We start from the raw sequence: 26,319 nt of genomic DNA on the forward strand, positions 1-26,319 counted from the left end.
CATAAGAGGAGGCAAAGGGAAGGGGAAGGCAAACCACTTCCAAATCCCATTACAACTCACGGCTCTTTATTTCATTCAGTGTATGTGCTGCACTCTCAGGTGACTCACTGATAATCTGTTCAAACTAAATCTTCTTCTTGAGAATTATTTACTGTTTGAAGTTGACCAAGTCATTGCTTCATCTTAATACAGAAAATTAATGATTGTGATTGTATATGCTTTCATGAATTGTTCTTTTTAACAACATACATATACAGGAACAGCTGGGTTTGTAAAACCAACAAAATTCTGTTTTCCCCCAAGTATTACCTTAGATAAATTTCCCAGATGAATAAAAACAGATAAATGAGAGCCCAGGCTTATTGGTTCAGGTTTGAGGCCTCAGAGCCTCAGTGAGTATATGTGGGAGCTAGTTTATACCCAATTTACAAGAGCGAATTGTATGTGCCTCATCTCAAGTAAGGATTCACAGTACTAACTTGAGATCAGCATGGTGAGAATAGTTACAGTCTGGAAACTGACAAGTATTACAATTCAGGGAATTATTTTTTCCTGAAGAAAAGCTACTCCTGTTCCTACCCCTCGTCAAGACTCTTCATCAAAATGACAGTTCAAAAAGACTCTCAGGAATCATACTGAGAAAACCACTCACGTCGAATAGCAATTATTCTACATAAAATGTGGGAATAGATAAAAACCCTTTTAGTATAACAAAATAAACCAATGTTGAATTAGAAAATTCTGCTAACAGTCCCACTTTTCACTATTTCCAAGCTCCTAAGAATAATCTTTTTTTTTTTTTTTTTTTTTTTTTTTTTTCTGTTGTAAAGTAGTGTGGTATAAGCCAAGGCTTAGTAACACACATCTGGAGCTGACACTGTGAAAAAAAAGGGAGTAGTCAGTCCTTGAGACATACTTCTATAATGTGGTTTCTTACATCTGGTGCTGAGACCAGAGCAGCTCCCTTAAATAAAAAAAATTGTCAGATGAGTGATCCTTAGGGAGGGAAACAGGCAGGGTGGAGGAAGACCTCTGGAACCCCTTCTGGAAAGCATACCTCCCAGAAGAGCTGGTCCCTCCACCCTTCCCTGAGCAACACACAAGGAAGTCTCAGCTGTCTGACTCACAGTGGCCAGCGTCTATCTTTTTCCTAGGCTTCCAGGGTTTCGTATCCCACTGATGTAGCAGGAAGTGTAGCCAAGTGACCCAGAGCATTCCCTCTTCTTTAGAGCTAAAAATGTTACTTCTGAAGTCCTCCCATGAAGCATCAACTGTGATTACTCTACTTTATTTCCCTATGCAGTAGTCCAGTTGCCGGGTCAATCTCATAAATCCATGACTGGATTCTTAAAGAAATGACAGGGGCAGGGATTGTCTACCCTCATTCAAGTGTTCCCTGTAGGTGATTCTTTTAAAGCCAGGTTGATGGCAATGTTAGCAAACTGCCCCAACTAGCAAACCCAAGTCATTGGGAAGAAGCCTGCCAATTGTGTCATAATGTTTTTCCATAAGTAATTCAAGTTTGTGGAAGAAACAAGACACCTTTGGTATGTTGCAAAGGGCAGCCAAAGACTGCATATTCTCTCTGTGGCTGAGCTAACACATGACATTATTCTGTTGCAACGTGTATAAAGCTTCCATAGAAAATTATTTTTGCTTATACACTTCTGTTTAAAGCAGAACCTAATAGAAGTGTTCTGTTTTAATGTCTATTTATAAGTGGACTAGAACCATTTGCATTCATCGTTGTGCCTGGTACCTGGTGCAGCAAAAGAACATGGAAAATCTGTGACCCACTTAGTGAGTGATGGCCAGAAAAAGAATTTTATTGCTGACACTTTTATTGATTCTGTGTATCTTTTGGTGATTCTTACACTAGAAATATTTCTAGTCTTCACAGATGTTTAAAACATTGTTAGGGAAGTTTACAATAAAATTAAGTACATAAAGGGTATAGACCTGAAAAATGCAATATATGTTGTTTCATATCATTATTCAAGACCCATGAATAAAATAGACAATAAATACTATTGAAGTTTAGGGGAGAGAGAGACTGTCGTGGGACAGCCTTGTGTAGAGAAGGCATATAAAAATAGGAGACCGAGCTTGCCCCAAAGGCAGTCAGATTTGGATAACTTAGGTGGGGAAAGAATAATATTCCAGAAAGGCTACAGCTTCTATTATAAGGCAAAGATAGAAATTAATAAGTGAGTTCTAGAAGCTCTGCCTGAACTAGCAGGACTGGAATAGAGCACTCCTGTCAGCAATGGTGGATAAATGGAGGTAAAATGAGGATCAACTGGTACATAAGTACAACTCTTCAGCTATGTAAATCTTTGGGCTTTAAATAAAGGGCCTAGATTATCAAAGGGCCTAGATTATCAAGCATGAGCTCAGTTTCTCTGAGAATACAAGTTCCAAAGACCAGTGCCAGAAACTACCACAGATTCTGGAATGCCATTTATTTATGTTCTTAAATTTATCCATACACCACTCAGCTTGCAAGTGTTTAGGTCAAGCTCCCCTTGACCATGCCCGTCACTCCTTCTCTGAGTAGTTTTGCTTTTATTTTCTGGAGTCTTTAACCTCAGTTCCTACCTCTTTCTTCCACTTTGTGCTCTGTGATCAAGCAATGTCCCAGAAATTATAGTTTCCTAAGTATTCCAATTTTTTTTTCTATCTCTAAACCTCTTCACCAACCCTAAGAGCCTTAAGTTCTCTTCTAGTCTGAATTCATTTAAAAAATATTGGATCTTATGCATATATGGCAATTGATATGAACCAAGATTGTTATTTATCTTATATTTTTATAATTTATTATCTTATAAATTATGTGTCTTATATTTGTCTGAATTTATTATTGTATACCTTGTTATTTTACTTTGAATATGCCCATCTTCCTTACTAGAATACTTATGTCTAGAAGATAATTGTGACTTCTTCTTATGTCCCCCACTGGGCACATCAAAATGCTTTTTGAATAAAAAGTATCCAAAGAATAGCTATGTGAATTAATAAATGAATATATTAACATTTTTCTAAAGATTTTTAATTTTTTAATTTATTTGACAGAGATCACAAATAGGCAGAGAGGCGGGCAGAGAGAGAGGGGGGAAACAGGCTCCCCGCCGAGCAGAGACCCCGAATGTGGGGCTCGATCCCAGAACCCTGGGATCATGACCTGAGCCAAAGGCAGAGCCTTTAACCCACTGAGCCACCCAGGCTCTCCTGAATATATTAATATTGGAAACTAGGACCATATATGTGAGATTTAGGAGCATCAGAGGATGGCAAATGTCAAGGATACCTAAAAATAGGAAAGAAATTTGGTTGAGGGCAACAATTGCTGATACTTCCTTAACATGGCATTGTTATTGTTCCTAGCATTTCACCCAACACTTTAGTAATCAAAACACTTAAAATGTCTTTACTCAAAAAAGGAGTCTTATCACTGCTTGATAAACAGAAAACTAGAACTGGAAAAAAACATCTTAAAGGAGAAGGTTAACCTGAACTACTTAATGACTATTTGTAGAGCTCAGTCAACCTTCTGAAGAATGAGACACCAGCCTCATTCATGGACAGAGGCTTTATTTTATGGCAGTATGTGGATATTGTATTATCTTGGGATTTCAGTACACATGCTTTCACATATCACAAGGAGACGGATAAGTTAATTGCATCTTATTTATTCTTGGTAACTTTACACTGAACAAATTCACAAGTCCAGATAGAGACTCTCCAAACAGTAATCCATTTTTGTTCTTGTCACCATCATTGTCACCCATCCTGTGTCTTATCTGCAAAGTTTATGCCATGAATCAATGGAAAAAATTAATTATTGTCAAAAAAGCTTTTGTATTTTTGAAAATACTCCTGCCAGGAAACACTGATTTCTAAGCAAGAAGTTCATAAAACAAAAGTCCCAAATGGGGGACATTTGAATGAATATAAAGTAACTGATTTGAGTTAATTTGTGTGGGTTACCTATTTAATAAGTTCACTTTTGAGCACATGAGACATAATTTTTAACCGAATTTAAATTAACTAATACCCAGAAACTAACACACTTACAATTTAATAACCTTATCACACATGAAAATAAATGCTAACTGGAAATTATATAAATTGCCTAGTAATATATGCTAACTTTGGATCTTTCTGGAACTTACAAATGAGAATGTTTGCAAATATTTAAGGAGACATCTCAGCTTAGCAAACCATAATTAGTGGTGTTTTATGAGGAACTGGATTGCCCATGCATTTGTTCTTTCCATTTTTTCATTCAGTGAGCAATGCGTTTCCCTTTTTCCACTTCGTGTGAGGAATGAGGATAGAGAACACCCATAATTCTACACTTTGCAGAAGTATGGAAAACATCCATCATTTTAGAATACCCTCAGATGAAATTCTTTGTCCCTATTTGGGTTTCTTTGTGGGCAATTTATAAACATGTATATTTAAATATAATGCTTTTTCCTAAAAGAAAACATATGAGCCCCAGATGAAAGTCACTTGATGGGATAATGAATCAGAGGCTTACTTTTATTACTTGTCTCATTTTCTCTCCTTAGTGAAGTCATTTAATTGCTCCCTGTGCCTTTCTATGAAAAAAAAGCACTGTATTTACTGGTCCTGTAAAAAGTCCTAGTAATGTTAACTGGTCAAAGTGAGTCTAAAAATTGCATTCAGTATAATACAGTCTAAGTGAAAGAGGCAGCATTTGTAATTTGCTGAGAGTTATTTGCAAACATGGGTCTGCCCAACGATACTGGTCCAGAGGCACTAACATTGTGGGTTAGCTATTGAAAGGATTTAACCTAGAGGTTTCCATCTTTTTGGGGTCCCTAAAGTTGTTTTTCTTTTTTTTTTACATTGAGTTAGCATTATAATTTTGGCAGATTTCACATAAAGCTCCACATTTCTATCTTCTGTTGAAATCTCGCCACATTAGGCTAATATTCTTGCACAGAAGCAATCACCTAGAAATGAGTGTTCATTGCCAGTTTTAAATAATACACAACTTTCCAGTTTGTTACTATCCCTATTACATCCTATGGTTTGCCCAGATGCTGTACCCATTGCTGTTGATCAGAAAGTTTGCTTTGTTCCCTTCCTTTAGTTTCTACCTCTCTTAAGAGAATAAATAAAAATTAGAACAGAAGTGCTTTTCTTTCAAGAAAATATGACAAAGCATTTTTGCTTTTGAAAGTGGAAATATTGTCAGGTATTTAATAGGGTTACACAAATAATGTGTATATGTGTTAAAGATTATACCTAACAGTTTCACTTGTATAACTTAGCACTTGGATCCTATTAATGGGTAAGTTTGAGTTCTAAGCTTCAGCAGCTCCCAGCCTACCGCTGAGCTTGGCCTCGGATGCCCTATAAATGGAATCTTCTTCCCAGAAGCCCTTGTCATGCCTTCTTTCCAGAACTGCTGAAGTTGTCCAGCATTCCTTTTTCAGATCTTGTTATTGCTTTCTAGCTGCCTCTTTGAACTTAATGTTCTGAATCTTGTCTCTCCTGGCAGAATTGAGGCTCTTGTTTCATACATCCCCGGTACCAAAATTGAATGCCAGATATAACAGAGTAATTCACTCATTAATTACTCTTTGTTGAATATCTACTATTCACTCTTAGACCTATATCTACTATTTCACTCTTAGACCTATACCTACCTTGGTATAGGTCTAAGAGTGAAACAGTGAACAAAATATATACCCAGTTAAGGTCAACATGTAGCTTACATTCTAGAGGGAGAAACAGACAAAAAACAGACAAGCAACGCATCATAATATAGAGTTAGGTAAATAGAGCTGTGAAGAAGAATAAAGCAGGTTAAGGAGATAGAGAGTGGAGATGGAGATTGGGTATATTATATGTGTCACCACCTTTAAAGAAGTAACTTTTGAACTGAGAGCTAAAGGAGGTAACAGGGAAAACCCTGGAACTATCTGGATAAACGTATTTCAAATGGGGAGTAGCAAGTGCCAAGGTCCTGAGGGGGAGCGGTGAGAACTATTCTGGGAATGATAGAGGCAGAGCAGAAATACAGGGGTTTCTAGTTCATGCTAAGCTGTTGGAATTTTATTCTAAGAGTAATAGAAGTCACAGGAGTCTTTTCTAGAAGGAAACTATCAGGTCTAATTTACCACACCCAATCCATGCCCAAACTTTGGAGATCCCTCTTCTGGGAGGAGGGAATCAGGTGGAATAAAACTCTTGCACATTAGAGTTCTGACTGAATTTGATAATGATGATGTATTTTAGCCAGTAATAGCATTAGATTATATCCACAAGATTTTTTTTTTCTTTTTTCCCTAGTAACACTGCCAGTGGCACAGAATAAGAACAGAAAAGTGATGGGTGGAAAGGGTAAATGGCATCAACTGCTCTCTGAAAACAAATGGAATTAGGATCAGTGGACTTAGCCTTGCTCTAGTGGTCAAACTGTGTATCTTTTTAAATAATTTTCTGTAGATAGTTGTATAGTCATGCTGCTTTCTCCTCAACAGATAGCAAATACAGATGGTCCCCACTAAGGATAGTTCATCTTTTGGTTTTTCTGACTTTATGATGGTGCAAAAGCAATACACACCCAGCAGAAGCTGTTCTTTGAGTACTTAATCTTGATCTTTTCCGAGGCTGGTGATTTGTGACATGATCCTCTCTCCTGATGCTGGGTTGGGCAGTGAACTGCAGCTCCCAGACATCCACAAAGGTCAACAAGCCATACACTTACCACCATTCTGTTTTTCACTGTTAATACAATATCCAATAAATTATTCAACACTTTATTGTAAAATAGGCTTTGTGTTACATGATTTTTGTCTAATTGCAGGCTAATATAAGTGTTCTGAGCATGTTTAAGGTGGGCTCAGCTAAGCGATGATGTTTGATAGCTTAAGTGTATCAAATGCATTTTATAAACTTACAACATTTGCAATTTATGATGACTTTATCAGGATTTAAACCCATCATAAGTTGAGGAGGATCTGTATTTACAACAACTTAAGCTTCTAAGTATGTTGAAAAGTAGAGGCCTTTGGTTATCACTAAAATAAAGTAACTCTTTACTATTTCTCTTTTAAAATATTTTATTAGTGTCCAGGAGGAGCATTTACACCCAATATGCGGACCACTAAGGAATTCCCAGATGATGTTGTCACTTTTATCCGGAACCATCCTCTCATGTACAATTCTGTCTACCCAATCCACAGAAGGCCTTTGATTGTTCGTATAGGCACTGACTACAAATACACCAAGATAGCTGTGGATCGAGTGAATGCTGCTGATGGTAGATACCATGTCCTGTTTCTCGGCACAGGTAATTATTTGAGGTCAAACTATACTCTAATGTGTAACAGAAGAGCATAAGAGGTAAGGACTATAATATTGGAACCAGAGACTTCAGTGTTGATGTCTGTTGGACCCTCACTGAGATATTTAATTTCTCTGTGCCTATTACCACAGCTGTAAAATGGAGTTAATGAAATACATTATTTCATAGGGTTATTGTGAGGAACAAATATTGAAGGAATTGTGAGGAATTAATATATGAAATCACCTGGAACAGTCCCTGGCACATATTATAGTGAAATACAATGATTATGAGCCAAATGAAAGGATGGGAAGAAATTTTAAGCATGGGTAGTGTTTCTCTCAACTGAAGCAAATTCTGCAACTTTTTAATAAATACATGGAACCATTTTCCAGTGATAATGATAATGATAGGTAGTTCTAGGTAACATTTAAAAGTAAATTTAATTAAAAAAAAAAGACAGCTTTTTAAGGAATATTTATGTTAGTATTTTAATACACTCACAATTGTAGTTTGCCGATTTAATAGACAAGTTGGGTGAAAAATACTCTTGTTTAGAGATCTACATGAATGTAGAAAGGCTGACTTTATAGCAGTGGTTCTTAAAATGTGTTCCCCAGACTAACAAAATCAATGTTACTCAAGAAGTTGTTAGCAATGCAAAGTTTAGGGGTCCAATCCAGGAACTCTAGGGATAAGATCCAGCCATCTGTGTTTTAACAAGCCCTCCAGGTAGCTCGATATACACTAAAGTTTGAGAAGCACTACTCAAGAGAAAAAAAACTCTAGTTTGCCAGTCAGGCGGTAGTTAGTATCTTTCACACATTCCTGACCACCTTGTAGGAAGTGATGAAATCTCTTTAAACATTTTCTTTTTTTTTTTTTTTTAAAGATTTTATTTATTTATTTGACAGACAGAGATCACAAGTAGGCAGAGAGGCAGGCAGAGAGAGAGAGAGGGAAGCAGGCTCCCTGCTAAGCAGAGAGCCCGATGCGGGGCTCGATCCCCAGACCCTGAGATCATGACCCGAGCTGAAGGCAGCGGCTTAATCAGAACTACTTTATGAAATTAGGTAATTCCTCTACTAGCTTAAGAAAGAGATATAAGATGTGTCTGTAAACCTCATTATAAGATTTGCAGTCGTGCAACAGGTATTCTGAGCTAAGAAATGAATTGCACTAAGACCTCAATCATTTTAAGATGTGGATATTTCTTCTTGGCTAAATAGTAATTTCAAGGTGTACCTTTCTTATGAAATTCTTATTTTGGTCTTCCTTCAAACCCCAGACCTGAATCTCTCACTCCCATAATTTCAGCTTGTATTGGTCTGAGGTTGAGAATTTGCTGACGTGTACTCCTTGGTATCCTCTTTACACTTGGACAAATTGGTGTTTTCACGGATCCTCTCTTTGCTTGCCCCACACCTGAGAAATAATCCTTCCTTCCCAGACTAACCATTCTCTAGTGTGTTCTCCGTTTTATCTTTTCCTGCCATTTCCAAGACCTTTCTTTATCAGCTATTTTCTTACTGGCTTTATTTGTTCATTTCATTCTCTACTGTATCCTTGGCCTAGAAACCTTACACCAGGATACAGAACTCAACTACACCTTGACCCATTGCTCACCCTCTGCTAGCCTGCTGATTTTGCCAAGGTCTTCAGTGTCCTCATCATAAGAAAATCCAATGACCTTTAACCGCTGAGATACCTCCATCTCCTCTTTGCATCGTTTGGTAGTGTAGAATCGCTCTTTATCTGTTGCTTCAGACACAAGTAATGTAATTTCCTTCTCAGTTTCTCTCATCAGCCCAGCTTCCTCCTGCTTGTCAGCATAGGTATCCCCTGAGATTCTGTCCACAGTCCTCCTGTTTTTACATATTCTTTGGCCATCTCACCTATTTATTTGGTTTTAATTATCTGTGATGTACAAACATATCCCACATCCCTAATTGTTGTCATTTCCTGAATTCAATATTTGCATTTACATCTTACTTGTTTTTTTGTATTTTATTTTACTATTTAAAACATTTTTTCAAAGTTTTTATTTTAATTCCAGTTAGTTAACGGTGTTAGTTTCAGCTGTATAACAGAGTGACTCAATACTTCCACACATCACCCTGTGCTCATCACAAGTGCATACTTTAAGCCCCGTCCCCCACCTACCTCTCCACTGGTAACCATCAGATTATTCTCTATAACTAAACGTCTGTTTCTTGGTTTGATTCTCTCTCTTTCTCGTTCATTTGCTTTTTTGTTTTGTTTCTTACATTCCACATATGAGTGAAATTATATGGTATTTGTCTTTCTCTGTCTGACTTACTTCACCTAGCGTTATACCCTAGCTCCATACACATCATTGCAAATGGCAGGATTGCATCCTTTTTTATAGCTGAGTAATATTCCATGGTATATGTACCATCTCTTCTCTATCCATTCATAAATCAATGCACAGTTGGGCTGCTTCCATATCTTGGCTATTGTGAATAATGTTGCTATAAATATAGCGGTGCATATATTCCTTTGAATTAGTGTTTTTATATTCTTTTGGTAAATACCCTCTAGTGCCATTGTTAGATCATAAGATGTTCTATTTTTAACTTTTTGAGGAAGCATCACATTCTTTTCCACAGTGGTTGCATCAGAGTGCATTCTCACCTAACAGTGCTCTGAGTGTTCCTTTTTCTCCACATCCCTGCTAACATCTGTGTTGTTGATTTACATCTTACTTTTAGGTAACAAAAATTGTGAACTCCTTAATATTTCAAACATCATGCTTCAAACTCAGTTTATCCACTCCTAAGACTTTAGAACCAGTGCTTAATCCAGTCTCCCATATTATGTATTTTTACTACATGTTCCTTTCAGCATTCAATTTCTTCATGATATGTAATTTCTCTGTAGGCATATCACCATGTCTGGTAAGCTCAATAAATATTTGTCAAGATGAATTGAAAATCATGATTATATCCATTGCTATTCATATAATGAAATGAATTCATAACTGTTTGCAAAAGCTCATCTTCATTTTGCATATAAACTGTGTTCTCCAAAGATATAACCTCCATATGGATGACTTCGAAGAGTTGCTCTTAGCCTTGGCTGGGATTATCTGGCATGGAGATTGCATTTTTAAAAACATTCCTGAAGTGAAGTGGTAATTTTAGAGTCATACTTTCCCCTAATATCTCATATTACTCATAAAAAGCAAGCTTGCTTGCTTGCTTGCTTGCTTTCTCCTTTTGGAACTTGTGTTAAATGTGAACTCTGATGTCATCGTCGCGTGGTGTCTCATGAAGGTTTGCATAAAATATGTAGATTTAGTGGATGGAATTTTCAAGTCTTTATAAACTGTGTGGCAGTGTTTATTCAGATAGAAGGCAGTAAGACACATACTTATGCATAAATTCTTTGGCTTTTCTTACCCTATAAGTATCTGGCACCTTTACATAGACTTTTTGTGTTGGTATTTAAATATTTGTGTCATTTTGAAAAACAGTATTTAGGCATATGTTTTTAACTGTACTGGGAAGCTTCCTTAATGACTGCTTACAAAGCCACATAAGTCTCTGAAAGACTCGATTCTAATAGGAAAGTACATACTATGACAATCCCCCCACCAACAGCATCTTTGTGAAGAGACGCTAACTAACTGAACCATTGAATCTTATCCTCATGGTCATATCAGACTGTACAAGAATTTAAAAGCAGGGATTTCCGTTTACCTGAAACTCTAACAGCCAGTATATTGGTATAAAATATTTGCTGCCCAAGTAGTTCTTGTATTGCTAGTGAAATTTCTTCAAAAGAGGGTTCCCTGTGCTTATTAGCTACTAAAAGTGAATAGAATTGCCTTTTCTGAAATGGAGCTTGGGAGAATTACAGGTCACCGCTCCCAAGAATTTCTTAGCACTATGTATCTAAATGTCTTAAGAAGGGCATAATATGTCATGGTGTTACCAAATTCCTCACTGCCAGAGGAATCTGGCAATCATTAGGGAAGCTTCCCTGTACAGTTAAAAACAGCTTCTCAGCTGTTATAAGTAAATAATAATGTTCCAGCCCTTGCCATGAGGCAAGCTTCTCTCATCGCTTCCTTCTCTCTTTACCATTTGGAAATATCGTAAGAATTCAATGAAGACATTAGTTGTCAAAGAAGATGTCATTAAAAACAAACAAAAAAGAACAACAAAAAGTAAGTAAAATAAAAATAAAAAAATAAAACAAACAACTTACATGACAGCTAATTGGAACGCAAATAAGATGTCATGTAACTGTATTCACTTTGAATATTATGAACAGTTTTGTAGCGCTCAGAATCTCCACGGTAGTTACATAGGCCCAATGCCTGCAAACCATTATAGTTAGCCCCTTACAGTGGACGGTTATACCAGCTGAATTCAAGAGGCTGGTAGTCTGACCCTCCACTCTCCCGGTACTATTTCCTTATACTTTGTGTATTGCCAGATGCAAAGGTAGACAGATGATACATAGATAGATAGATAATAAATAAATAAAAGAAAAGGGGGAAGTAAGAAAGATGAAAGAGAAGAAAGAAGGGAAGAAAGAAAGATAATCTGAGCTTTGTCTTCTTATGTTTTATTTCCTAGAGTTTGCATTATTAATGTCTAACCTAGGAGTTAGCAAACTACAACCTGGACCAAATCTAGCCCACTGCATGTATGGTACATAAGCTAAGAATGTTGTTTTATACTTTTAAATGATTGGGGGAAAAAAAGAACAATATTTCATGAGCACTGAAAATAACAAGATTTGGAGATTATCATATCCATAAATAAAGTTTTATTAGAATATGGCCACATTCATTCTTTTACATTTTGTCTGTGGCTGCTTTTGTGCTACAGTGCCAGGTTGAGTAATTGCCACAGAGACTGTTTAGCTCCCAGAGTCTAAAATATTTGTTACTTGGCCTTTTAGAGAAAAAAGTTTGCTGACGTTGTTTTGTCTGATAGTTGGATAATTTTAGAAAAATGAAGACTTCTTGAAGAAGCTATTTTCTAATATGTAGATATAAACAGGAATTCATAATGTTGCCCAAAATAAATATTTCTCCTTTTATCTTGAGTAAAAAATATTCTGCTGTTCTATTAAAACTTAAACTAGAAATTAACTTAATTACATTCCCATTCATTCCTGCTATGGCCCTCTAAAAAAGATCTCATGTTGAAAAACAAAAAATGTATTTTCCAGTCAGTGTTTCGTTTTATTCGGTAGCATTTGTTGATGTTTTGTAGTGTGTGTTGCTTTGTTTTGTGTTTTTAGTTCTTGATATTGGTGCTGTGCTTGGTATTAGTGCTGGGTATTTGTGTGATCCTCACTCCCCTGCCTCCTTTTTTTCTTAATCTTTAGGAAAGGCTGTAAAACAGCAGGCCAGAGCTCTCATAGGATTAACGTTTCTATTTTAACTTTGCCACCTACTGCTTACATCCAGGCCATTTGTTCAGAGCTGACTGTGTTGCACAGTGAAGACATTTTTGCCTGTTTTCCTTTTGCCTCTGGAGTTATGAAAATATTTAAGTGTCCGGGTCAGGTTTAGACACATTCTATCAAATTCATATTTTTAGCACTATATATGAATCAGAATGACATGCGGTTTCTGATGAAAGAACGATAGTTTTCTTGTGAATGGGTGTTAGCGGTTTGGGACGATTTAATTCCATTGGATCATTGGAATGATTTAATGCCATTATGATTTTTTAATGTAAGGTCGATACATGTGGTGCTCCACCAAAGTTCTTATATAGTATGTACTGTTTCATGCTTCTTATTAGCTTCCGTTTCACTGGATGAGTCCTAAGTTGGAATGTTGGCTTCAGTAAGTCCTTTGAAAGTGTGGAGTTTTGAAGTGTGTGCCACATATGTGACTAAAGCCTTAATATGTTTGCCTTGCAGCATTACAGGATAACTACCTTCATAATAACGACGCAGTTTTGGCAGTCACGTCTCTTGGAATGGCACACTTAGTGAACCGCAGAGCCAGGCATTTTGATTTTTAAAGGGCTCCCTGAAATACTCCATGTAAAATTTAATAGCTGGAGCAGTCAGTGCTTTTGAGCTCAGAAAAGACTCCCATCAGATGGAAGCTGGGCATGAATGTCACTCTGAGGATAATGTCTAGACTTCCCCTTTGCTTAGGAGGAAGGAACAAATCCCTTTATAAGTCACTGGTTTTTAATAACATTGTGGTTCACTGCTTTCCAAAGCAGAATCTGGAAACTTCTGAGAGTTTACCAAGGATTCTACTGGGATTTTCACAGCAGGAAAAACTAATGGAACAGAGTGGAATGATGGCTGAATTGACAGGAGAAGATAAATCATGGTGTGATGACTGCTTGATTCGTGTAGAAAACTAGCAAAAGGGGTATATGTGGAGAGAGGGAGAGAGAGAGAGAGAAAGGAACCCAGCCCATAGAGTGATTGCTAATCCAGAGATAATGTTCTCATTTAAAATTTACTTCCAAAAGAGAGCTTATTAAAAATACATACATGGCCAATTGCTGAAAATTTTTATGCCAAAAAGCAGATTTTTTTTTCTTTAAGCTACTCTTCAGAGATATTTTTTTAAAGACAACATACAAAATCTCATGTAATGATTGTGTAAATTTTAGTGTTCTTAGTTTACCTGAATAACCCATTTGTTTATTCAGTATTCTTATTATGCAAAAAGTATACTTTTTCACATTTTTGAAATATCTTATTTCTATTATAATGATGCTAATTACATTTATTTACAGTACTTACCTTTGCCAGTTATTGACTCTCATCTGGCCCTTATCATTACTCTGTGAGAACTGTGAGCATGCATACTCCACGGGGTGGGGGGGGGGGATTGGCAGCACATTTGTTGGATTTATTCATTGCTATTGCTATATCTTCCGTACTTAGAATAGTGCATCACTCAGAGTTGCCAGTCAACAGATATTATTTGAACGAATGAGAGAATGATTTGTACTTATCCTCCATCATGTTTGGACAGAAGCTCAGATGAGTTAAGTTCACGGAGATATTTGGTGTACGATACAACTAGAATATCAACTCTTACTGTTTTTACACCCCAAGCATTTATTCTCTTCATATAACTACCTCATTGACCATCATCACTTTATATTATTTACCTTTTATGAAGTTAAGATAATTTCATCTATATTTTCTCACTTGACTGGGAAATAAATGCTTTATCCATCTAAGTCAGGACGATGTCATTGACATGCTGACACTCAACATCAGCATCAGATTGTTTTGTTTGAGTGACATCACTTGCTTTTGCCACCCACATGTTGTCACCAAGTCTTACACATGAACAAGATATATCTTACAAGGTGACAGAAAAGACTTGAAACAGACTGGATTTGTGTGTGAATTAACTCAACTCTGCTAGAATTTAACCTGTGAATCTGATATCTTTTCATGTCAGTTACCATATATTCAGGAAGGAAGGAGATTATATTTTGGGGGAGAGGAGAGGTTGTAAAAATGGAGTAGGTTTTCACCTTTATTTTTGATATATCAGTAAATCTTTGTGCATTTCCAATTTTATTTTAATGGGGCTTATATCTGTCTTCAGTATGTCTTACGAACTCACCAAAAACACATGCAAATCTCTTTGGCATGGTTCTATTACTTAATTAAAATGGATTCTGCATATTCAATTGATGTATTTGGAAGATTTCAGAATATCATGAAAGGAGACAGTGCCTCTCAACAGGAGAGATGGTGATGATTTGCTCTGTGACACTGACTCTTTTACTATTTAATCACTGATATTTTCCTAGATGACCTGAAAACAACTATAGCCAAACCTCATTCTTGTATGTTGCCTTTATTTAACCCTTTAGTCATAAATGATGTAAAAAATTTCCTAGCATAAAGGCAATTTAAAATCTTTTGTCTGTGTATTAAGAAGAAATAACCACCCTATGTTTTTGTTCTTAATGTGCTGCCAAGTTCCTCAGAGGCAGACTTGGCAGCTTTTGTCTCTAGGAGAATTCACAGCCTTAGACTCAGTAAGGCCAAGCCTTCTTAATGTGATTACCCAAAGGAGGTCTATAGCTAGGTCTCAGTTGTGGGGGTGGTTTCTGTTGAAAGCCAGCTTTACAAGTTTTTGTTTTTGTCATTTTTATTGAATGGAGAAGAATCTAATTTTTGTAGAAAATGGAAAGAAAGTTTTCATTTTAGAATATGAAATACAGTGTAAATTGGAATAAAAAAATTTGAAATTGGATTTTCTGAGGTGATTCTGTGGTACTAAAGTCATAAATGTTTTACTTAGTTGTATGCTATTTTCTGCTTTCAGTCCTGTAGCAGGTAGAATAATAACCCCCCAAAGATTCCATTTTGGTATCTGGAACCTGTGGATTTTTCACCTTACATGGCAGACTTTGTTATAGACCTTGTGATGAGGAGATTTGTTAAGATCTGTTATGTTAAGATCTGTAATGTAAGGATCTGTAGAGTCCAGGAAGGAAGTGGCTGCCTGATGCACATTTGAGATAGCTTTCTGATGCTGCTTAGCAAATTACCAAAAGATTAGTGGCCTAAAACTATACACACTTGTTATTTCAGTTTCTGTAGATGAACACTTAGCTGGAGTCTCTGCTCAGGGTTTCACAAGTCTGCAAGATGTAAGCCAGGCTGCATTGCTTTCTGGAGTTCCAGCGTCTCTTCCAAACTCACATGATTTTTGGAAAAAATTAAATTCTTTAGTTTTGATACAGAAATGAGGCCATAGCTGTTCCTTCCCACGTGGATCTCTGTTGGTCATTCAAATCCTAGTTGTTTGCTCCTTCAAAATTAGCAGTCTTTCCCTTCAGTCTGCTAAAATGGGGTTTCATATAATGTGGCATAGTCATGGGATTGACATGCTATCAATTTAGCATTTTTCCCTTGGTTGGAAGTAACACACACATTCCACCTACACTCAAGGGGAGAGGATATACAAAGACATGATCAGTAGGGGCACCTAAGAATGGGTCAGCTGCTGCCTGTAAACATAGTAAATAAATCACTTTGGCAAGCATGTGGAGCATGCATTTAGACAGAGAAAAGGAAACCAGTTAGGAGACTTCTTATTATAGGCAAGAGAGGATGAGAGCGTAAATTAAGACAGGTGTTAGAAGTTGAAGGTTGAGAGGGATTACTGGATTTAAGAGATATTTTGGAAGAGGTAAGGACTTTATGGTAACTGGTTGATTTGGGAAAGGTGGAACAGTGAAAACTGTGTTTAGAGTGTTTTATAGACTATAATAGAGTGTTTATTGTAACTTGGCAAATAGATGGGAAGATGTACTATTCACTGGTCAAGGGAGTATGGAATCACCAACCAGATTTGGAAAGTAATGAATTCCTTTTTGAACGGCACACCTACACTTTCCTGTGACCTGTTCTCCATCAGAGACTGAGTTCATCACTGAAAATACATTACCTTATCAAAATCTCACAATGACCCTATGAGTTAGAATCAGTACCCTCATTTTATAGTTACATTAACCGAAGCTTTGAGAGGTTAAATGGCTTTCCTAGGGTTGTGATGCCGTTGGAAACAGTAATTAAATTCAAACCCAAGTCTGTCCCACGCTGAGTTAAAGATTTGGTGGACCATCAGAAGAATCAGTCAGAGAGTGTTGTTGGAAATATACTTCAGCAGAGAGGGCTGTGCTAGAGATGTAGATACGGTAGTCACAGCAATATAGGTGTTAGCTGAATCCATGACAATTCCTGAGGCCCCGCTAGGAGCCTATTCAGATAAGAATTTAACTCTGGGGAGCTCATTTAAACTAGGAAAATAAAGAGAGTTTACCAAGAAAATGGAGAAGGAGCGATCATGAGAGTTAACCAAAGAGGAGGAAGTAGCACAATGGCGGCCTGGAACAAAGAGAGCAGCCGTCAGGAAAGAAGCTGTAGTGGAGAGCATCAGAGGTGCAGCTGGGCTGTGTCTGAGGGACCTAAGCATCCATTCCTTTCCACATTACCCTATCTCCTTTCATACTAGCAAGGTTTGAGAGGGGAATGGCCATTCCAGTTGAAAAGAATGAAATGTGGACAGGAGGAAGTAGGGAGAGGTTAGCAGGGCAAGTAAACAATAGCTTGAGAGATGACTCAATGAAGAGGGGAAAGCTCCTCTCTGTACCTGAGCACCCAGAAATTTAGGTTTGTGCTCCAGGTCACAGAGCATCCATAAGCAGTTTAAACTTTGACAATGAATACGAAACAGCCTATCTTCCAGTCCAAACGGTGCAGGAAAGTAGGTTAATTAATGACTATAAATTTTATTACTCTCGGATGAGTAATTCTTTCCCCAGATGTTGAAGGGTCAAATAGAAAGAGTTAGCCCCCATTTTGCATCTTTGGAAATTTAGTTGGAAATTTAGGTGTACATAGAAGGTACACCTGCATTGTTCAAAGTAAGTCTATTTGCTTTAAGTTAAATGTAAATGAATTACTCGTAATGTAATGCAATAGAGATACTAAAATGTGATGTGTATGTTTTAGCGGTTGACAACATCCTCAAATGTTAATTTTAGTGATTTCTGAGACCCTACTTCAGTATTCTTTAGTTGTATCAGTAGGAAACTATAATAGCAGATGTTGTTGGGTTATCACATGGTCTAATACTAAAGGACAATTTTTTTTTTCTAACCCTCACAAAGAATATTAGTTTCTAGAATCAGAACAAGCAAGCATATTATATTGTAAACTTATTAAACATATTTTGATACATTGGCTATAGCAAGTATTTTTCATGAGACCACACACCTTAGTGGAATAAGTAAGTCAAATTTTTTAAAAAATGGTACATTTTTCTGCTTTCTGGTTTTATGGTAAGCCTCAACCTAGCCAAAGCTGGTGATTTAGTACTTCTTACAGAACTGCTAATTTCATAAAATTGTTGGCATTAAGATTTCTCTTTCAGCTTTGCCCCAGAACACTACTTTTCAATCAACTACCTAAATGTGTAATTCTGGCCCTTGAACCAGCAGTAATGGATGTGAGCACACATGTACCTGTGATACTGTAGATCCACATACAGCAGCATGATATGGCAAATGAGAATCTCCAGAGATTTTCCTCATAATGACCAAATCTAATTTTGGTTGGGATTTTTCTAAAACCTTGTTAAACACAGAACAACTTGTTACAACAAGTATAATAAGTTATTCTTCTGACATGTTTTTGTTTGGTTGGTTGGTTGGGTTTTTTTGTTGTTGATTTGAGTAGTGTTGTTGGGGTCTGCAGCCGCTGGCCAAGAAAGAATTCTTGAGAAGTCTTCCATGCAAAAATGTGGTTTTATTAAAACACAGGGACAGAACCTGTGAGCAGAAGGAGCGCAGCCTCAGGATTGGGAGGGGCAGCTGATTCTATACTTTAGGGTTGGAGGAAGTAAAACTAAGGGAAGTTCCTAAAGGACTTTCATATGTTAAAGAAGATTCAAGGGATCGTGGAGGTCTTCCTGTTGTCAGGCTAAGGTTGTTTTCCCTCAAGCAAAGCATTAAACTTAAAAAACCATGGAGGTTTCCTGGAGGAACTTTATAATCTCAAGTATTTGTCAAAGGGCTGCAGGTTATAAGGACATTTAATTTAATTTTTATCTGCATTTCTGTCTGCCTTTGTGTCCCAGGTCACTTGGATGATTCTAGACTAAGAATTAAGGAACAGGCTTTGATTTCAAAGGATGTAGGTTTAAATGCTGTCCTCTATCTCTTGTCCTTGTAATGACCTCAAGCAAATTATATAGCGTCTCTAAACCGTAGTCGTAATCGTATCTACTTTTTGAACATATTTCAAAGATTGAATGAAATGATATATGTAAAACCCTGAAGTTACTGCCTAGAAGTCAGTAAATATTCAGCAGGTACTTGTATCTACATAGTAGATATATATTTATTGAAACCAATCATCTATGTCTATGAATACAAATATACAAATATATATGTACACACATAAATATCCTTGAATTCCTATTATGAATCCTGATGCTATCCTATTCACTAGACATAAGCAATGAACAAAACACAAAAATGCCTCTCCTCTCATAGACTTAATATCCTTGTGGAAGGAAACAGGCATATAATTATTTCAGTATTACCTTTGAGTATGCTACATTAGAAAAAGCAGAGCGTGATAAAACCCTAACTCCAGGTGGTAGGTAAATCTGCTGGTCACGTAGGAGGCATTTCTTTTGTCTCAAAATTATAGATAAGAGTAAAAACACTGGTATATGAGAAAAGTAAATAACATGAAACAAAGAGTGGGAATAAAGAAAGATAATTTCAGGCCATGGAGAGTAAAATTAGTTACATTCTTTGTAGAGTTTACAGGGGAAGTTCACACGGGCTCTCTCCTTTGATCTTGAACAGCCTTGTCAAGTACATAAGGTATATCCACATTTTATAGAGAAATAAAAAGGATTACAACAGGTAGGTTTGCTCAAATTGACCCCAGTTACAAGTGTAAAACCAGAATGGATACAGTGGAAAGAGAGGACACAGCTTGGTGGAAGCCGGTGTATGTTCTTTTTCAATAGTGAGGCAGGAACTGCCATTAAGGGGGTTGTTACCAGTAAGGCTTACCCACTCCTGTGAGCTCATTGCAAAAAGACAACCCTCCAAGAGCTCAGTTACACAGTGTTCAGCCTGTGGGTGAATAGTGCAAACTGGTCCTATCCCTTCTAATGTAACTGCTATTAGGTGATCTCAGGAGCAGTGTCCTGAATTACTAGAGCAGCTCTACTTAGGTCTGCTTTGGAATATTTACATTCTCCTTTATCATTTTAGTAACAACTGGAACATAATTTCAGTCTACAGCTTTACCTAATTATATCTCTGAAATTATTTTTTAACTGCTCAACTTACGTATGCTTATTTTTTTAATCAAGAAAGAGATGAACAAAAAAAGAAAAAAGAAAGAAAAGCCATCTTGGTTTATATTCCCTATTTGAAACCAAATGTATTTCAGCCTTTGAAAGTATTTGAATAGAAAAAGGTAATTTGTGCCTATATATTAGGTAAAGTGGCTTGCAGAACCTTGGACCACACCCAGTGAAATACCTAGTGCTATTTCTGCAGTGAGACAGAAATCTTCAAACCAAGTATAATAAATAAAAAACCATAAGTAGCCTTAAGTAAGTGCAGGTCAGGTTTTGGGACCAAATTAGTTCAAGTCAGGACAGATTTTACCACTAAAGGAACTTAAAACACAAAAACAAAACAAAACAAAATTTTTTTTTAAATTAGACTTGCAGAAAAAAGATAATGGGCCTCCATTAAAAATAGAGTGTAATCTCTGTTATGCCCCCCAAAAATGGGTCCATGATTAAAGGAGCGAGACTGATAAAAAGTGAAGGTCAAGCAAAGCTTTATTTCACGCCAAGCATCAAGAAACAAACTGACCGGCCAGGACTGCGCCTCTTACAGAGAGGGCGACCCTTCTCTGTTTGACAGACTAGCTTTTAAGGGCAAAGGCCATGCGGTTGGGCCTGGCCACGCACAGGTGGCCAAAGAAATTGTAACACACAGAGAAAGCTGCACAGTGATGCTAGGTAACCAACTGAATTACAATTTACCCTATAGTAGACCTTTGACCCAGCCTATCACCTTGGTTAGAATTGGCGCCCAAAACACTCTCAAAGGGCGAGGCCCATACTCCTTGGTAGCTAGGGAGACAGTATGCAATCCCCCACTGATCAGATGTCTCCACCTGGCCTGACCCACCCTTGTATCTGGGCTATCTGGGCTTTGTTACCTGGGGCTGGTTTCCGGGACTTGTTTTTAAGTAAGTCCCCTGGAAGAAGGGGAGCAGGGATAGTTTAAGGGTTAAACAGCGTTATTGTTTTAACCTTGATGGAAGCCCCCGGCTAAACAGGTCCTTACAATCTCATGCTGATATAGAGGAATCATGCTATAAATACTGATTATCTTTTCACTCCTTAAGATACCACAAATGGCTGTGCTTGGCTTTTTGAGGGAGAGAGGGGCATTTATTTTACTGGCCCTTAAGAGTCTAAGAAATACTGTTTGCTTGTTAGTAGAGATTTATTGGTTCACAGAGCTGAAAAACAGTGGTAGGGTGGCTTTAGATGAGGTTTGACTAGGGCACTAGCTTCTTTCTTTGGAGTCTTGGGCTCTATTCTACTTAGCAGGGAGCAGGAATCAGTTTTGTTCTTCTATGAACTATTGTCCTGTTAACATTCGAAAAGATATTTGCACCTCAATCAGGGCAGCAAGGAAGAGGGTCATATCTGGTTCTCTTTGTTCTTCCTATAAACCTGAGTTTCCATTTTGCATTATTTCCACTTAGACTAAAATACGGTCTTCAGCATTTCTTCAAATACAGGAGATCTGTAGGAGATAACTTTTCCCAGATTTTATTTATCTAAAGAATGGCTGATTTCATCTTCATTTTTAAAGAATATTTTCACTGGCTTTGGAATGCTTAGTTAACTCCTTTTTATTGTTTGTTTGTTTGTTTTTTCCTTTCGGCAATTAAGTGTCATCCCATTATCTTCTGGCCTCCATTATTTCTAATAAAATGTCATCAGTAATGATAGCCCTTGTTCTCATGACATAATGTCTATTTTCTGGTGTGTGTTTTTTTTTTTCCCCCTAATTTTGTTTTCTATAGCTTTTGTTGTCAACAGTTTAAATATAATGTGCCTGGGGTGGCTTTTTTTGTCTCTCTTCAGCTTGGGTCTTACTGCATGCCTAGATGTGCAATATAATATTTTTCATCAAATTTGGAAAATTTTCAGCCGTTATTTCTTCTCATATGTTTCTTCTCCAATCTCTCCCTGTTCTCCTTTCAGAGCTCTACTTGCACATATATTAGCCTATTTGATAATATCACACATGCCTGAAAGATTCTATTCACTTTCTTCAGTATTTTTTGCAAGTGGGTAATTTCTGTTGATCTGGCTTCAAGTCATGGACTCTCTTCTTTCAACCCTAGTCATCTACTAAGTCTATCGAGTTGAAATTTTATTTTAGTTATTACACTATAGTTGTCAACTGTCCATTTAGTTTTATATAATTTTTATTTCTTTGCTGAGTTTTTCTATCTATTAATTCATTAAGACCATGTCTTCCTCTCATTTCTGAATTTCTCTTCAATATTTTCAACATATTTATGTAGCTATAATAGCTACTTTAAAGTTGCCACTTGCTAAGTTTAACATCTGGATCATGTGAACTCCCTTTTCTTCTTGATTATTAGCCACACATTTTCTCACAATCTCTTTCTCTCCATGTATAATAATTTTTGTTGTTCTTGAATACTGGATATTACAGATAATATCTTGGCTTTAGGTTCTGTTATCTTCCCCTGAAGAGTGTTCATTCTTGTTATAGCAGACAGTCAGTTATTGGCCAATCATGTATAATATGTTCAGACTTGTCTTACTCTTTGTTAAAAATCTTCTGTTCAAGGTAAGTCACTCTAATTTGGCAGGAACTCAAACTCCAAACCTCTCATATGTCTTATCTGGTCTTGATTACAAGTTTTGTTAGGACAGCCCTAAAGTTAATTCTTACTCTAAAATGTGGCGCTCTTATAGGCTCAGGCTTTTCATGTCAACTGTATGCCAGAAGTTTTAACAACGTGTGAATGAGATGTGTGTACTCTGGTTGAGCCAGAATTCCCACTTCACCTAGGATTGCTCTTCCCTAGAACTGCTGAAACTATCATTTATCTATCCCATTCTCCCATTAGCAACTGCAATTGGTTAAGCTCTGGGTGGTCCTGCTCTACAAATAAATATCCCAGGAATCAGCAGCAGACTCACAGGAGAGTTCCACCTGGAATTCTTCTGGAACCCCTTTTCTGCACAGCTTTCTCTCTCTGATGCCATGTGCCACAGAATTAATTTGCTTCTGTTGCCCAGATTCTCACACCTGTCTCCTCATCTCAGTGAGACCACCATGCGCTACTTGGAGTCTTTACATCTCTTTTGGGAAATTGTTCCCAAACAATTGAAAGTTGGGGTGATCATGTAGATTATCTTGTGAGTTTTTCTTCTTTTAGTCATGTGCTATTATCCCTTACCTAGAAAGAATTACCTCATGTAGTTTGTCAGTTTTATAGTTGTTTACTGCAGGAAGACTGTTCAGGTATTAGCTACCTCATCGTGGCCAACTGCCACATTGCCCTCCAGAAAGATGTTTTGGAATGCGTTTTCCACTAAGTGTTTGAAAGCAGCAGTTTGTTTATATCCATGCCAACTCTAGGTTTTGTCATTATTTTAAGATTTGCAGATTAAGTGGGTATTTTTATAATTTCATATATATATACACTTTAAAAATATAGGTACTTTTTCATAAATACACTGCTTATATACAAATCATATATATATTTACATATATAATCATATAATTTTCAAAATGTCTGAAACTTTTTATTACAGTTTTGCTTGGAGAATCTCCCAGATATTTTAGTACATTCCAAATAAGTCACTGATTTTATATATTAGTAGAAAATATATTATTTTAGCTAAATTTAAGCAGAAAGAAAAATTTAAAATTAATAGACATACAAAAAAACTAATTTTGAGTTTGTTCTTTGACAAATACAGACTACTACCAAGACACAATACAGTTTACAAAGAATTGTATTGTTCATCTTCTGCAATACTCAAATGTATGAGGAGATACATATTTCTTCTATAAAGTTTCTTTAAAATTAACCCTTCTAAGAATTTTAAGTTTGTGGTCTGACATGGGAACCAACACCCAAATTTTCTAGGAAACTCCCTAGGTGGTTTTGAGTGAAAGTTTGAATACCACATTTTGAGAAACTATTTGTTCAATAGAACACGGTCTCTAAATGGACATGAATGGTAGGTCCTTGGGAGTGAAATGAAATTAATGGTATCAGGAAATAAACATGAAAGTCGCTGAATTCTATATTTTCTTCACAAAGCAGAAAAGTATTTCAACAACTCTAAAAGGTTCTTCAGCAAATAGCAAAGAAACCTCTTTAACCTAGGTAAACCTAGTACTATCCAAATTGACTTGATCCTACAAACTTTTTAACACCATCACACTTCAGGAGATCCTGAATAGATAGCACTTGTTGATACTGCCTTCCTAAGGCCCTCCCCTCAAATAGAGACATTGAGATGACTTTGATGGACAAATGGGGCTCTAACTGCCCTAAGGGGTGCCGCCAAAGGTTGTCGACATCAGGGCACTTAAATTATCTATTTAGTGTGAAAAGTTCTGCATAGTGTGAGAAACTGTGGTGACCTACTTTAGAAAAGTTTCTTTTGTTGTTGTTGTTTTTAAAAGGAGAACATTCATAAATAGAATTGCTGCCTTTTAAAGGTACATTTGGTAAACTATTAATAAAGATTATAAATTTATGATTCAGTTTTGTTCTCAAATTTCTAAAAAAAATACTTTTAAGAGAATGTAACTCATATGTGCAGTTTGATAAACTAACAGGAAGAAATCTATTTTGAATACATATTTTAATTAACATGAAACAAGTCAGCGAACTGGTAAGATCTACTTTTAGAAACTTATCATGTAGGATGTCCAGACATCCGTCCCTTGTTTATCTATAAAGCTTTCATTTGTCATGCAGAGTTATTGCAGGGGTTTTTGGTTTGGGTTTTTTTTTTTTTTTTCCATTTTAATTATGTTTCTTTACTTTAATAAATTGGCTCAGAAAATCAAGATGAAGGAAGAATTGTCATTTAATAAATATACTGATTTTATCTTTTATAATACTAATTTTATGAATAAATACTACTACTGATTTTCCTGCAATAATTTGCCATGGAAGTCATACTTAGTGCTGCTTAGGTTGACGGGAAGACAGAGGAGAAAGAAGAATGTGTTGAGTATATGACTTTGTGATTTGTATGTTTGTCTTGACGAAATTGAGTAAGACTGCTCCTTAGATAGTAGAAATTGCCATTAATCACCAAAACCTAGAATCAGGTTGACTATGTAATTTGCAGAGTCTGGTACAAATTGAAAATGCTTAAAGTTATTATGAACTTCCAGGAGGTAACCACAGAACATGAAACCAAGCATGGACCTCTGACTACGGGAACTTGTGTGATTACACAGGTCTTAACACCACAAAGCCAACCCTGACTAGAAAATCTTTACAGATTAGCAGTGGGGGAAGGGCTCTGACAGGAGAACTGATTAAGGAGGCGGTGTTCCCCCAAGTCTTCAGGTGACCAGTGAAGCAGACAGTTTGGTACAGCAACTTTCAGTGAAACACCCTAAGGATTGTAGTTTAAGTGAAACTCAGCTGATAGATAACACAAATGACTATTCCAATGAACTGGTGGGTGATGAGCTATGTTTGATCACCTGTTTGAGGCAGCCAACATTTACTTGCTATAAATTCAAATCATTCTTTTGTCTGGAGACAGTGGAAAGGTTTAAGGATAGTATTGCTGTGATTCCTTGAATTAGAAAAAAAAAAAAAATCCTAGGTGGTCTAAAATGTAAAAGGAAGGAAAGAAGCTTTCTGGGGAATTTTCTTTAATGATTCAATGAAACAAAAGAAAATAAAAGTGACTAATGGGGGTTGGTGAGTCAACTGTGTTATCTTTGCATATAGGTTTATATCATGCAAATTATTTGTCCTGCTTGGTTCATGTCACAGTGCTTCAATATGCTCAAGATATGACTATTTTCTATATCTTGTAGATGAGAAAAGTGGAGTTCAGAAAAAAGATGATTCCAGTAATGTCAAAATTTTTGTAGGTGGTTAAGTTATAAATAAATAAAAAAAAAAAACCAAACTTGTATTTATTGAAGGTATACTATGTACCAGACATTAAGCTAAGCAAATTCCACATATTATTCATCTAGTTTTTATTTGTCAGAACTCTTTCTACTGAAAGTGAGGACATACCTTCTTAATCTAGTTTTATAAAAATAACGTTCTGTGTGTATGTTCAACTGGGAAATGCAGGAGGCAGCCTCAGACATAGCTGAATTTGTACAAAAATGATGTTGTCAGGAATT

At 36.6% G+C, this 26,319-nt stretch overlaps 1 protein-coding gene across 1 annotated transcript in view; it reads left to right on the forward strand.

The window, feature by feature from the left end:
* Positions 1–26,319, forward strand: part of SEMA3C (semaphorin 3C) — a 174,183-nt gene that overhangs the window by 115,856 nt on the left and 32,008 nt on the right. Inside the window, exon 12 of the mRNA XM_032304123.1 lies at positions 7,108–7,330. Coding sequence (XP_032160014.1) covers positions 7,108–7,330 — 223 coding nt within the window. The remainder of the gene's footprint in view (positions 1–7,107; positions 7,331–26,319) is intronic.

This window comes from Mustela erminea, chromosome 11, assembly GCF_009829155.1.
Source record: "Mustela erminea isolate mMusErm1 chromosome 11, mMusErm1.Pri, whole genome shotgun sequence".
Lineage (NCBI taxonomy): Eukaryota > Metazoa > Chordata > Mammalia > Carnivora > Mustelidae > Mustela > Mustela erminea.